The sequence below is a fragment of the Ovis aries genome, chromosome 15 (assembly GCF_016772045.2).
Source record: "Ovis aries strain OAR_USU_Benz2616 breed Rambouillet chromosome 15, ARS-UI_Ramb_v3.0, whole genome shotgun sequence".
Classification (NCBI taxonomy): domain Eukaryota; kingdom Metazoa; phylum Chordata; class Mammalia; order Artiodactyla; family Bovidae; genus Ovis; species Ovis aries.
The window spans coordinates 49,361,089-49,376,189 of NC_056068.1; the positions used below are offsets into that span (position 1 = coordinate 49,361,089).

A 15,101-nucleotide genomic window follows, 5' to 3' on the forward strand; every position below is an offset into this window, starting at 1 on the left:
TCCTCAGCAGGACCTGCTGTGAAAGGAGAGTGAGGATGGAGAGGGGCCCAGTGTTCGCTGAGACCAGAGGATTCTCTGCCTCCAGAGAGAAGTGACTGATGCAATAGAATGTGAGGGGAACCAGGGGAGGGACCCCAGAGGACTGGAGACAGGGACAGAATGTCCCCAGAGTCACCCCAGAGGAGACACCAGGTCCATCTTGGGTCCCTTTAAGATGTACCTCAGGGACAAGGCCTACTGTTTCCTTTTTCTTTGGGGAATAGAGTAACTGATCATGAGAATTAGCCAGATCTCTTTAAAACCCTCTTTCCCACCCTTCTCTCACTAAAAGAGGAAAACTGCACCATTTGTCCTGAAGCCTCCAGAAAATGAACTGAGCATAAAGCTGAGGGGTGAGATCACGTGGGCCCGTGGTGGATGGTAGGTGGGGGACAGGAGATCACAGGGCATGGTAAGGGAGCTGCACAACTGGCGTGAGAGGCAAGTATACCAGAGAAGGGGAACCTATGCTGGGATCAGCCAAACCCAGAGGGCTGGGACAGGAGGCCTGGGGTCTCAGATCTGAGAAATGTCCTGTGAGTTGGGGCTGGCAGGGAAAAAAAAAAAACAAAACAACAACAACAAAAAAACAGAATAACCAGGATAACAGCAGAAACCTGACTACATACTAGTCACTACTCTGGAGAAGGAACTAGCAACCCACTCCAGTATTCTTGCCAGGGAAATCCCACAGACAGAGGAGCCTGGCGCTCTACAGTCCATGGAGTTGCAAGAGTAAGACACAACTTAGCAACTAAACCACTGCCACCAGAGGGACTACCCAAATGTTGAATAAAAAGCCAAGATTGCTTCCTGTTTGAGGAGAACAGGCTAGATCAGAGGCATGAACCCAGGGTGCACAGGGCAGATTCATTTCTCATGGACTCATGCCTGGACAGAAAACTTACCTTCTCTGTAGCATGACCTCATCTCCTGAATTTCTCATCTTCTGTCATTTTCATCTTTGTATGTCTGTCCTTGTCTAAGAGGAGACCTTCTCTCACCCCTCCCCAAATGCTTGATCTTCTACAAGCCTAGGTCCTGCTATCCCATTATTATTAGAAGAAACCCTCTTCTGCCTCCCAGGCCTGTGCTCCTATGTCAGGTGTTAGGGACAACCTCAATAAGACTTTCGCTAAGTGACCCAGACCTTGTGGGAAAACAAGGTGGGAGCAGATATAAGTGATATAAGACACTAAATTTGAAGGTAGGAAACCAGAGTTGTTCAAGTTTAATCTTTGAGGTTAGTACCTCCCTCCTGTGAGTGCTACTTGCTCTCCTCCTGCCTCAGTCTGGCCCCTCCTCAGTCAAAGCTGCTGAAATGGTCTAGGGGGAAAAAAGGAGAAATCAAAAATAAGAAATGGAAGGGACAGATCAGTTACACTTGGTTATTAAAGGTCCAGCAACAATGAGTTCTATCTTTTCAGTGTAGTCCTGTAGATTGAATCTCAGTATAAAAGTCAGAAGATGTGAAACTCAGTCCTTTATCTGCCTCTTATATCCTCCAGGATAACTTGAGGATTCAGTTTCCCATATACATCATCATTCTAGGATCTTCTCAAGTTAAAGGTGTAGCCTACCTACACTACATCACTGACTGAATACTCCAGAGATACAGAGCCACATGCACTTTCAGGGGAGACACTGAAATAAATGACACAGACTTTCTTTTGTCATTTGCTGACATTCTGGCTGTGGAGGCAAAAAAACAAGGCAATGACAGGTAAGGACTTGCCAGAACACTCCTGCCAAGTAGGCTGAAGAGTGATGGAAAAGAGAAGAAACCAGATAAGCAGAGTTGTGTTGTAAATGACACTAGAGGTGTATTTTTGTTGAATCTGGAAGGAGGGAAGATGATGAATTATTAGGAATTTTCAACAGAATGGGAAGCTGTGAGATTGAGGTTGTGTGGGCAGAGACTGGAGGACCAGTGATGGTCAACAGGAGTTCCCAAGAAGTGGATCCTCAGGGAGGGGAAACCTGTTTGGAACTGGAAAAGCACATTCACTTAGGATAGGGTGATACCACGGAGAAGAGGATATTTTCTTGTTCATTCAAGAAATACTAGTGAATTTCGCTATGGGTACCAAGGATATACTGGCAGTAAACGTAAAAACACAGCCTCAGCATCATGGGGCTTCCATGTTGTTGATCCCAGTGCTTAGTCAAAGGAAATGCAGATTAGACTTGGAGAAGTTTCTAGTTTAAAAAAGAAAAAAACTTCTTATTCTGACATAGTTAGCCAAAACTGATGGAAGGTTTTACAGAATTTCCATCTGTGGAGGTGCTTAAGATATATCCAGTAAGCGTCACTTTGCATCAGATGATATATTATCCAGCAGCACAGAGGAGGAAGTTTCTTCTTGAAGAGAGTCCTTCATGCATTTGTTTATCTTTTAATGACTACTTTAAAATTGATTTTTAATTGGGGGAAATTGCTTTACAGTGTTCTGTTGGTTTCTGCCATATCGCCATGCAAATCAGCCATAAATATACATGTATCACCTCCCTCCCCTATGCATTTATTTAAAGAACACCTACTGAGCAACAACCAGGTTCAATAGAGTCTGTGAATACAGAAATGAAAAAGGCAAAATTCTTGTACTAAAAGCATTCACGGTCCAACGAATGGACAGATAAGTGCATTAGCAACATACATCACTCTCTCCCCGTGTTGTTTAATTCAACTCATTAATGAGTCCTCATTGAAAACATTGAGAAAATCTTCCAGGAGGGGTCTGAGAAGGTTTCACCAAGATGGTGGCAGGATCTTAGCCAGGTGTGGAAATAGACAGAGGAAAGTATTCCAGATAAATATTGCTAGCTGCAAGCAAGACTGACCTAGAAAGTGACGCAGATACCTCAGTGTGGCTGAACCTAGGATAAATATTTTTTAGAGGAATGGTAAGAAGTGAGGCTAATTTAGGGAAGACCAAGTTTGTATCCATGTTAAGCAGTTTTAAGGTTTTTTTGTAGTCATGAGATTGCCAGTGGTTTTAAGTAGGTCTTTCACACTGTGGTAGGTAGATGGAGTAGGGTGGAAAACTACAGGGAGAGCTTTCTAGTGACACTGGCAAGAGATGATGTGACTTTGGGAATACAAATGGCATAGAGAGGAGAACAGCATGAGAGAATTCAGATGATTCATGGGGCGTCATTATTGAGCAGGGTATGGCAGAAGCTGTATGACTGAAGCATAGGTGAAAGGAGATGAGGCTGAAAAATGAGCAGGGACCAGACGCTGCAGGTACCTGTAAACCAGGGTCGGAGTGTGGATTTCATCCTTAGTGCAATGGTAATTCCAAGAAGGTCTTAGATAAGGCCTAGCATAATATAAATTAGCCTTAATAGTCTCTTCATCTCGGAGAAGGCAATGGCAACCCAAGTACTCTTGCCTGGAAAATCCCATGGACGGAGGAGCCTGGTAGGCTGCAGTCCATGGGGTCCGTAAGAGTCGGACACGACTGAGCGACTTCCTTTTCGCTTTTCACTTTCATGCATTGGAGAAGGAAATGGCAACCCACTCCAGTGTTCTTGCCTGGAGAATCCCAGGGATGGGGGATCCTGGTGGGCTGCCGTCTATGGGGTCGCACAGAGTCAGACATGACTGAAGCGATGTAGCAGCCACAGTCTCTTCATCTGTAGTAAGGAGAATGGATTACGGAGTATCCAATATACAGACCACTGATGCCAGATGAGAGGCTTTTGTAGTGTGGGTGAAAGATGATGGTGATTTAAATAAGAATGTTGGCAGGAAAAAAGGAAAAGCATAGGGGGTGAAATACATTTTGCAGGTTAATAAGATTTACTGATGAACTGGATATGAAGGAAGAGGGGAAAGATTAATGGTTGCTTCTAGGGTTCTGAGCTTGATATAGGACAGACAGCAGTAATATCTACTGAGATGAACACATCCCGGGGAGGAAATATTTTGTGGTGAGATAGAAATATTTGTCTTGGCCATATTTTATTTGTGATGACTGTGGAACATCTAACTGGAAATATCTAATAGTAAAAGTGAAAGCTATGCATCTGAGAATTCCCTGGGCAGAGACAGATTTAAAAACAAAACAAAAAAAGCCAAAAGAAATCAAAGAGAACACCTAGAGAAGTGTGAGAATAAAAAGCAGAAAAGGAGAAGGTGAGAGTGAGGGGAAAGGAAGTGATAACAAGATCAGTGTATGGAGAGTAGTGAAGATGGAAGCTAGATTGGGAAAGATTGAGAATTAAATGAGAGATGAAGAAGTAGAGATTTCATACAGTCAAACTTCTAAACAAGTTGTGCTGTGAAGGGAAAGAGAAACAAGGGCTATTAGCTGGAGGAAGGTTTGAAGCCAAGGCATACAGGATTGTGCTGATATTAATCAAGGTAAACTTTTAGAAAATAGGGCAAATTTGTGCTAGGGAAGGACAACAGTAATGTTGGTATGTGTACAATGCTTCACAGTTATCAAGGTCTATTCTCATGATTCCATCTTTCTTCACAATAAAGCTCAGTAAGATGGTCGTGGGAAGTATAGCTATTACCTTTATTGAAAGGTGAGGAAGCTAAAACTTTAAAAATATCATTGATTTTCTGCTGGTACAGCAGCACTATATGGGCCCAATTCTTTAGACTGTAAAGCTTTTTTCTATACTAGGGCAATGAGTTAGGTTTATTTAACCTGAGCATGAACTACTTGTGAAGCAACAGGGTGGAAGCAGATTTAAGCGATATAAGACACTGAATTTGAAGGTAGGAAACTAGAGTTCTCCAAGTTCAAGTTTGATCTTTGACACTTACCAACCATATGACTGTCAATATTTTTAGATTTCTCAATTCAAACACATGTTCACATTTACTGAGCACTTTTAAATGCTCTAGATTTGTGCTTGGGGTTCATGTTTGGGAACACATGTAAGAATTAAAGATTTTAAAATTAAAAAAATTAAAAACTAAAAAATAAAATAAATAAATAAAAATAAATAAATAAATAAAAAATTTTAAAAAATTAAAAAAATAAAAAAGAAATTTTCCAGTTTTACTGGGATACAGTTGACATAACATTGAATTAGTTTAAGGTGTATAATACAATGATTTTGTACATGGATATTGTACAAAATGATTGCCACTAGTTAATATCTACCACTTCACATAGTTATTTTTTTTGTGATGAGAACTTTAAGATCTATTAACAACTTTCAAATATGTGAGTATTTTTTTAATCTTTATTGAATTTGTTACAATAGTGCTTCTGTTTTATTTTGATATTTTGCCTACAAGGCATGTGGCATCTTAGCTCTTCAGCCAGGAATCAAACCCATACTCCCTGCATTGGAAGGTGAAGTCTTAACCACTGGACCACCAGGGAAGTCCCTATACTATTTTTAACTGAAGTCACCATGTTGCATTTTATATCCCCAGAACTTATTCATTTTATATCTGGAAATTTGTACCTTTTGACCACCTTCAACCGCACCCCAAACCCCACACCTCCCAACCACCAATTTGTTTTTATGAGTTTGGTTTTTTTCCTTTCTTCTAGGTTCCATGTGTAAGTGATATCACACAATATTTGCTTTTCTTCGTATTACTGTTTCACTTAACGTGATGCCCTCAATGTCCCTGTGTTGTCACAAATGCAGGATTTTCTCCTTTTATATGGCTTAATAGTATTTAATTGTGCATGTATGCCACATTTTCTTTATCCTTTCATCTACTGTATTGAGTGTTTTAAAAGATTATCTCAGTTAATCCTTGGAAGAAACTTTATGTAGGAACTGAGAGTAAAGAGAAGGGACACCGTTCAAAATTTTGGGAAACAAATGATGCTGCATTTTCACAATAAATGATGGTAAAAGCAGGGGAAAGAAGATAAAAAATCCCAGAAAGAACAAAGATGTGAAACCCAAGAAATTCAGAGGCCAATCTTCCAAAAATTGAGTGGAGCATCTCTTCTGAATGTCATGAATTGTAGAAGGAAAAGCAGTTGAAGGTAGAAGTGTATCAAGATAAAAGTTAAATTTGAAGGGAAGGAGAATAATGGGGCTTTTCACATTCTCAAGTTAACTGCAGGTGATGGTGCTTTATGGCCCTACTTGAGATTTCTGAGTGTCAGGTAATGACCGATAATATCAATACTTAGAGGAAGCAACTTTTCAGAAAGTGCCAGGCTTAATTATTTGTTATGTATTCAAGCTTGACATTTCAGAAGAGAAACTCCCCTTTGTAATTAGGAGTACAGGTTGAGATGGGAGGCAAAGGAAGACAATGAATGTTTTAGGATAAGATTTGAATTGAGCAGGTATCTATGTCCTTTATAAAGCTGTCCTTGGCTACACAAAAACCACAAAAACTCTTCATCCACTCAGTTCTTTTATGAAGGAAGCCTTCTTAGCTCTATTGCAATTTGATGTCCTGACCACTCAATAGTTTTATAAGCATCTTGAGGGCAGAGACAATATATAATGTTCCACAATTCATATTATGATTACTTTGTAATTTCTTTTAAGGTCCAGAAGTAGGGCCAAGGGTTAAGCCTTCCATGTAAATGATAAGAGTTTGAACTTGAACACTATAATCCTGCTGACACTGTGTACTCTTTGGAAGGGCCCTGTGGAAGGAGACCAGAGAAAGAGAATTTCTGTTGGCCATGTCAGCCTCCAATATCACCTCAGCTCATCCAGCAGTCTTCCTGTTGATGGGGATCCCAGGCCTGGAGCACCTACATGTCTGGATATCCATTCCATTCTGCTCAGCCTATACACTGGCCCTGCTTGGCAACTGCACCCTCTTCTTCATCATTCAGGCTGATGCAGCCCTCCACGAGCCCATGTACCTCTTTTTGGCCATGCTGGCAGCCATTGATCTGGTCCTCTCTTCTACAACACTTCCCAAAATGCTGGCCATCTTCTGGTTCAGGGATCAAGAGATCAGCTTCTATGCCTGTCTGGTCCAGATGTTCTTTCTCCACTCCTTCTCCATCATGGAGTCGGCAGTGCTGCTGGCCATGGCCTTTGACCGCTATGTGGCCATCTGCAAGCCGCTGCACTACAGCACCATCCTCACTGGGCCACTTATCACCAAGATCGGCTTGGCTGCTGTGACTCGGGCTGTGACCCTGATGACTCCACTCCCCTTTCTGCTCAGACGCTTCCACTACTGCCGAGGTCCAGTGATTGCCCACTGCTACTGTGAGCACATGGCCGTGGTAAGGCTGGCCTGTGGGGACACTCGCTTCAACAACATCTATGGCATTGCTGTGGCCATGTTCATAGTAGTGTTGGACCTGCTCTTTGTTACCTTGTCTTACATCTTCATCCTCCAGGCAGTTCTACAGCTTGCCTCTCAGGAGGCCCGCTACAAGGCCTTTGGGACCTGTGTGTCCCACATAGGTGCTATTTTAGCCTTTTACACACCTGTTGTCATGTCCTCAGTCATGCACCGGGTAGCTCGCCAGGCTGCTCCACATGTGCACATCCTCCTTGCCAATTTCTATCTGCTCTTCCCACCCATGGTCAATCCCATCATCTATGGGGTCAAGACCAAGCAGATTCGTGAACGAGTCTTAGGACTGTTCCTGAGAAAGGATGTGTAAGTGACAGTGAGGTGCTGGCAGAGATAGGATGGGACAGGCAGAAAACTGAATAGGGGTGAGGGAATGAGAGAATGAGGAAGGTAGAGGGTTATCAGACTTCTGTGTTCAGCTCTTTCCTCATGAAATGAAAAATGAACTGATGTCCTAAAACTTGGAGTCACCAGTCTGATGAGGACTCAAGGTTCCTTGTATTCTGGTAGCCTCTGGACTCAAACTGCTGACTTAGAGAAGACAGCAAAGACTCCACTTTTCTATCAGAGGCAAAGGTTGGACCCACCCTTCTCCCCAACATCACTTAATAACACAGAGATGCTTTTGAGGTAGTTAACTAAGTGGATTTGGTGAATTAATCCAGTCCAGACTTAGATAAGGATCAACATTTCATCCAAGGCAGGAATGTTCCTTTAGTCTGACAGCTCATGCTCCATCTCTGCTTAAATATTCAATTGGCCAAAAGGTTCATTTCATTTTTCCTGCCATAAGATGGCTCTAGTAGTGTTTAGTTGTCTTTCAGTTCTTTGAAACAGTTTTGTTAGATTGTACAGGGACAGCTGTCATATAAGCATGCATTAAGAAAATTTGTGGCTACAAAAGTAAGTTTATTGTTGAAGATGAAAATTTTTGGCATATTATGCTTTATTTCAAGAAAGGTGAAAACACAACTGACATGCAGAAAAGAATTTTGTGCAGTGTATGGGTAAGGTGCTGTGACTAATTAGATGTCTAAAAGTGGTTTACAAATTTTCATGTTCCATGTTCTTGTAGAGTAGTTGATGTTGATAGCCATCAAGTTGAGACATGAAGAACAATCAACATTATACCATACAGGAGATAGCCAACATACTCAAAATAATGCATATTAAGTGTTGAGAATCATTTATACCAGCTTTTATGTTAATCATTTTGTTTGGATTCCACAGAAATTGAGTGAAAAAACCTTTCTTGACCATATTTCCTTATGCAATTCTCTACTTAAACATGGTGAAAACATTCAATTTTTAAAATGAATTGTGGTGGGCAGTGAAATATGAATATTTGTACAATAATATGCAGTGGAAGAGATAATGAGGCAACTGAAATGAACCACCACCAACCACATCAAAGGCCAGACTTAATCCAAAGATGTTACGTATATAATGGGATTAAAATACTTAGGGTTGCAGAGTCGGACACGACTGAAGCAACTTACCATGAATGCACCTTTGCTTCTGGACATGAAGCTTCTGCTGCGGGCCTCTTGCTGGGACACGGAAGGGACTCCTGGCGTTATGGGGGGGGAGGGGTGGCAGCCGGCCCAGCCTCTAAGCGCTCTGCTGTGGCCCCAGCGGGCTGCCCGAGGCCAGCGGCGTCTCCGAGCCTGGCGCGGGCCGGCCCTCAGCAGCCGGCCCTGCAGACCTGACTGTCGGCTCTCCTGTCCCAGGCGTGCAGGAGAAGCTGGGCGTGATGAACAAAGGGGTGGTGTACACCCTGTGGGCCTACGAGGCCCAGAACAGCGACGAGCTGTCCTTCCGCGAAGGGGACGCGCTCACCATTCTGCGGCGCAACATTCTAACATGTATACTATCATGTGAAAAAAAAAAAAAAAAAATAGAGTCCTCTATTATGAGCTCCTTTCAAAAAAACAAGTGATTAATTCCAACAAGTAATGCTCCCAGTTAGACCAAGTGAAAGCAGCACTCAGTGAAAAGCTTCCAGAATTAATCAACAGAAAGCCCATAATCTTCTATCAGGTTAACACAAGACCAACCAAATATTTCTTCAACCAGGCAAAAGCTGTTACAGCTTGGCTAGGAAGTTCTGATTCATCTGCCACATTCACCAGACATTGCACCTTTGGGTGTCCATTTATTTCCATCTTTACAAAGTTCTCTTCATAGAAAAATTTCAATTCCCTAGAAGACTATAAAAGACACATTGAACAGTTCTTTGTTCAAAATTATAGTTTTTGGAAGACGGAATTATGAAGTTGCCTGAAAAAATGGCAGTGAGTGGAACAAAACAGTGACTATGTTGTTCAATAATGTTCTTGGTAAAAATAAAAACTGTGTCCTATTCTTACTTTAAAACCAAAAGAACTCCTTGGCCAACCTAATACTGCCAGTTTTGGGGAGCTCATGATCTTCCAGGGCTATAGGTTCCTATATAGACAGCTTTGCTCATTAAGATTTATTTCTTCAAATACATCAGTGTTTGCCTTCTTTGATTTCTTCTGGGCTCTACATCCCAATGGGCAACCCCCCTCATTAAATACTTTTACTAAGACAAGTCTTTCTGACATTTCTCTGCATTCATACAACCCTTATTTTCACACAGATGTATCTTACATTTTCACCAAGAATGTGACTTCCTCTTTTTTATGAGTCCATTCACAAAATATTGAGTGCCAAATCTATGCTAGGGGCTGGGAATACATGGATTGCTATGGTAAGGATGCTAGACTTCTATGTCCTGAGACAAGGAAATGTTAAGTTCAGTAGGTGGTGTTCTGTAAACTCCCCATCACAGGGCCCAGTATCATGGAATAAATAGGTAGGCAAAGCAGACGGGAAATGGGCTTATTGACCTGTGTTCTTTATCCAATACAAATTTATATAGTAAAGAATTCCTTAATATTAATCCTGACAACTAGCATTTGTGTGGTCACACAAGCCCTTATTTACAATCTTTCACATATGCTTTCTTCTACATTTATCTCATGACTCCTTTGTTTCCTCAGACTGTTTAGAAATTATATATATGTGTCTCTAGTTCTGTCTATATTTCTACATATCTGTCTATTCATATTATTAACTTTGAAAGAGAATCTCTAAGCCCATGTCAGATAGTTGGAAATGGCCGCAGAGAAAGAGTGTAGCTAGAGACCAGAAACTTATTTATGCTCATTTCCCACCTCTGCTCCTATAGTTTCCTCTGACATTTACACACACACACACACACACACACACACACAAATGATGTTCTACCTTTAGTTCAAACTTTTTGCTTATTTCTTTTGAACATGGTTGGGTGGAAAACCTAAAAATAATAGTAAACGCTAATGACACAAACATAGACTATATTACATGGTAATGTAATTCATATACTATTAGACTTCTAGGTGGGGCTCAATTCATCCTCTGTAGGAGGTTATGATTGTCACCTGAAAGATAAGGTCATTCTTCCATAAAACATAGGGACAAATAAGATCTTACAGCCTGGAAATACTTATTTAATCTATTATTCCATTTACTATATAACAATGACAAACATTTATTTTCCAAAATGCCAGTTCAGTCAGTCACTCAGTTGTGTCCAACTCTTTGTGACCCCATGAACTGCAGCACACCAGGCTTCCCTATCCATCACCAACTCCTGGAGCTTGCTCAAACTCATGTACATCAAGTCGGTGATGCCACCCAGACATCTCATCCTCTGTTGTCCCCTTCTCCTGCCTTCAATCTTTCCCAGCATCAGGGTCTTTTCCAATGAATCAGTTCTTCCCATCAGGTGGCTAAAGTATTGGAATTTCAGCTTCAGCATCAGTCCTTCCAATGAATATTCAGGACTGATCTCCTTTAGGATGGACTAAAGGAGATGTTGGTGTTGGATCTCCTTGCAGTCCAAGGGACTCTCAAGAGTCTTCTCCGACATCACAGTTGAAAAGCATTCATTCTTAAAAAAAAAAAAAAAAAGGAAGAAGAAAAAGAAAAGATAAGCATTAATTCTTCGGCGCTCATTTTTCTTTATAGTCCAACTCTCACATCCATAGATGACTACTGGAAAAACCATAGCCTTGACTAGACTGTTGGCAAAGTAATGTCTCTGCTCTTTAATATGCTGTCTAGGTTGGTCATAGAGAAGGAGATGGCAGCCCACTCCAGTCTTGCCTGGAGAATCCCATGGACAGAGGAGCCTGGTGGCTACAGTCCATGGGGTCTGGGGTCACAAGAGTCAGACACGACTGAGTGACTAAACCACCACCTAGGTTGGTCATAGCTTTTCTTCCAAGGAGCAAGCATCTTCAATTTCATGGCTGCAGTCACCATCTGAAGTGATTTTGGAGCCCAAGAAAATAGTCTCTCACTGTTTCCATTGTTTCCCCATCTATTTGCCATGAAGTGATGGGACCAAATGCATGATCTTAGTTTTCTGAATGTTGAGTTTTAAGCCAACTTTTTCACTCTCCTCTTTCTCTTTCATCAAAAGGCTCTTTAGTTCTTTGCTTTCTGCCATAAGGGTGGTGTCATCTGCATATCAAGGTTATTGATATTTCTCCTGGCAATCTTGATTCCAGCTTGTGCTTCATCCAGTCTCATATTTCACATGATGTACTCTGCATATGAGTTAAATAAGCAGGATGACAATATACAGCTTTGATGTACTCCTTTCCCAATTCAGAACCAGTCTGTTGTTCCATGTCCAGTTCTAACAGTTCCTTCTTGACCTGCACACAGATTTCTCGGGAGGCAGGTCAGATGGCCTGGTATTCCCATGTCTTTAAGAATTTTCCACAGTTTGTTGTGATCCACACAGTCAAAGGCTTCGGCATAGTCAATAAAGCAGAAGTAGATGCTTTTCTGGAACTCTTTTGCTTTTTCATTGATCCAACAGATGTTGGCAATTTGATATTTCAGAATAAAATATTGGAAATATTGTGGAAATACTGTGGAACAAAGCAGATACCCACAAAAATCTCAGTGGTATACAACATAAAATATATGTTGTACATACATAAAAATGTATGTTTCATATATCTGGAGATTGGCAGAGATGACTTCTGACCTCAACTGGATTTGTTTATGCATCTGCAGATCTGCTGGGAATCTGATGCAAGCTGGGTTTGGTTGTGAGGCTCTGCTTCAAGTGAGTCAAGCAGCTATGCCCCACCTTGGGGAATGGTGCCATAGTGGGTACTTGGTGTTAGTCTCTGGTACTGGCAGATTGGGCACTCAGCAATGAACATGGCCAGACTGGCCTTAGTGATTCCTATTATTGGATTCATATATAGCCTCCATCCCTGCCACTGCAGTCACTTTGTTCATGACTCCACTGGGCAACGACAGGGATGGCTAGGGGAAAAGGCTAATTATTATCTATAGAACAGGTCATCCTATCCACCTGATTTTTAATCCTTGTCTGCTGAAGTCATCCTTTGAGCATTTACATGAGACACATCATTTTTCATCCTTTCAGAGATGTCTCTCATTTTCCCTAATGTTTCATTACCAATTTTAATCATGTTCCTTCCAAGTCTCTGACTATCCAGCCAAACCATTGGCCAAACCCCATAATCAGTATATAATTGTGCCTCTGGCTGCTTCTTCTTCCAAGAAAAGTAAACAACTAGTTGTGCTGATCAAAGTTCTGCCAACAGGGAGATTTTTCTTCAGCACTTTCCTTCAGGGATGTTCCAGGAAGGGACAGTCCATTTTCAGGTGGTACCTGTATATTGTACAGAACCTTCTATAAACTAGGCCCAAGAGTTAGTTTCCTCTATAAACTCCTTGTATAGTCATAGCTGCAGGCATGGAGAAGCTGTAGTAGGAGGGCAGACCATGGGCACTGGGGCCACTTTATGTAAGCTGTGCCTTCATGACATGCTTGGGCTTGTTTACATGTATAACACTTCTATTTGATGCAGTCCTGCTATTCATGCTCCACTTAATGGCTTGGTGAGTTAGATAAAGCCCAGTTTAGGAAGGGAAGCTCCAGTCACATGGTCACTTGATGGCCCATGCTCAAGCATTCAGCCTCTACCAAGGCCCAGTAGTAGTCCAAGAGCTATTTCTTAAATGGAGAGTAGTCATCCAGAAAAGAAGGCAGGGCTTTACTCTAAAACTCTACTTGTCTCTACTGCAGTTCACCTATGCTGCTGCTGCTGCTAAGTCGCTTCAGTCGTGTCCGACTCTGTGCAACACCATAGACGGCAGCCCACCAGGCTCCCCTGCCCCTGGGATTCTCCAGGCAAGAACACTGGAGTGGATTGCCATTTCCTCTCCAATGCGTGAAAGTGAAAAGTGAAAGTGAAGTTGCTCAGTCGTATCTGACTCTTAGCAACCCCAAGGACTGCAGCCTACCAGGCTCCTCCACCCGTGGGATTTTCCAGGCAAGAGTACTGGAGTGCGGTGCCATTGCCTTCTCTGGCAGTTCACCGATAGGGGTCTGCCAAAGGCTCCAGTCAGCATACCTATCTGCCACTGATACTTCAAGCATCACTGGACTTGCTGGATCATATGGCCCAGCTGGCAAGGCAGTTTGTACAGTAACCTGAACCTGCTGTACATTCTATTTCTGGGCCCAAGTCAAAACTAGAAGCTTTAGGGGGTCATTCAATAAGTGGGCCAGGGTAATACATCCAAGTCAGGAGCATGTTGCCTCTTAAACCCAAAGCCGCCCATGATCTGTTTCCTCCCACCTTTTTTATAGGAGAGAACAGATGCATCATATTATCCTTCACCATACCATCACATTATAAGGGATCTCTCAATATCCTTCACACCACCAGACCCTTAAGTTTTCTTGAAGTAAAAGGACTCTGAATGTAATAGATACTGTATATTTTAGAGTGGTTTTAGGCTCACAGCAGAAATGAGAATGGTGTACAAACTTCTTATTTACCCTCTGCCTTCATCACCAATATCTCCAACCAGAGTAACACACTTGTTACAGTGGAACTACATAGATGCATCATAACCAAAGACCATGGCATACATTAGAGTTCTCTTGGTGTTGTATGGATTTGGACAAATATACAGTGACATGTATCCTCTATTATAGCATCATAGTATCATATACGGTATTTTCACTCCCCTCATATCACTCTGTGCTACCTACTCATCTCTCCCTATGCTTTACCCCTGCAACCCCTGATCTTTTGATTATCTCCATTGTTTGCCTTTTCCAGAATGTCACATAGGTTGAATCATATGGTATGTTGCCTTTCCAGATTGACTTTTCACTTAGAGGAAACGAATGCATATTACTATGTCTTTAATTTTTAAACTGACATATAATTGTGTACCTAAAAATAATACAATTTTATAAGTTTGATATGTATATATTTAGATGATTATCACATAAGTTAATATCCATCACCCCACAGCTACAATTTTTTCTCTTATGATAACTGTTAAGATTTATTCTTAGCACATTTCAATATACAGTAGTTAAATATGATCACCAGGCTATATATCACATCACCAGGATTTACTTAACTATTGGAAGTTTGTACCATATATTTTTTATATACCATTTTCACACACTTCACCTATCCCCTAGCCTCAGGCAGCCACCTATTTCTTCTCTGTAAATTCAGATTTTTTTAAGATTCCATTTGTAAATGATATTATACAGTAATTGTCTTTATATGACTTATTTCACATAGCATAATGCCCACAGGTTTCATCCACATTGTTGTAAATATTAGAATTTCCTTTTTATGGCTGTACAATATTCTATATACCATATTTTCTTTCTTGACCTATCAATGGCCACTTACCTCTTGGT

At 41.4% G+C, this 15,101-nt stretch overlaps 1 protein-coding gene across 1 annotated transcript; it reads left to right on the forward strand.

Moving 5' to 3' along the window:
- Positions 1-6,634: 6,634 nt before the first annotated feature.
- Positions 6,635-9,873, forward strand: LOC101113881 (olfactory receptor 52K1). Its single transcript, XM_004016262.5, has 2 exons — positions 6,635-8,772; positions 9,208-9,873. Exon 1 carries the CDS (start codon positions 6,672-6,674, stop codon positions 7,614-7,616), a length of 945 nt encoding a protein of 314 aa, XP_004016311.2. The 5' UTR covers positions 6,635-6,671; the 3' UTR covers positions 7,617-8,772; positions 9,208-9,873.
- The last annotated feature ends 5,228 nt before the right edge of the window (positions 9,874-15,101 follow it).

Coding starts and splice junctions, on each gene's coding strand:
- LOC101113881 (XM_004016262.5), top strand. CDS start 6,672: ATGTCAGCCTCCAATATCACCTCAGCTCATCCAGCAGTCTTCCTGTTG.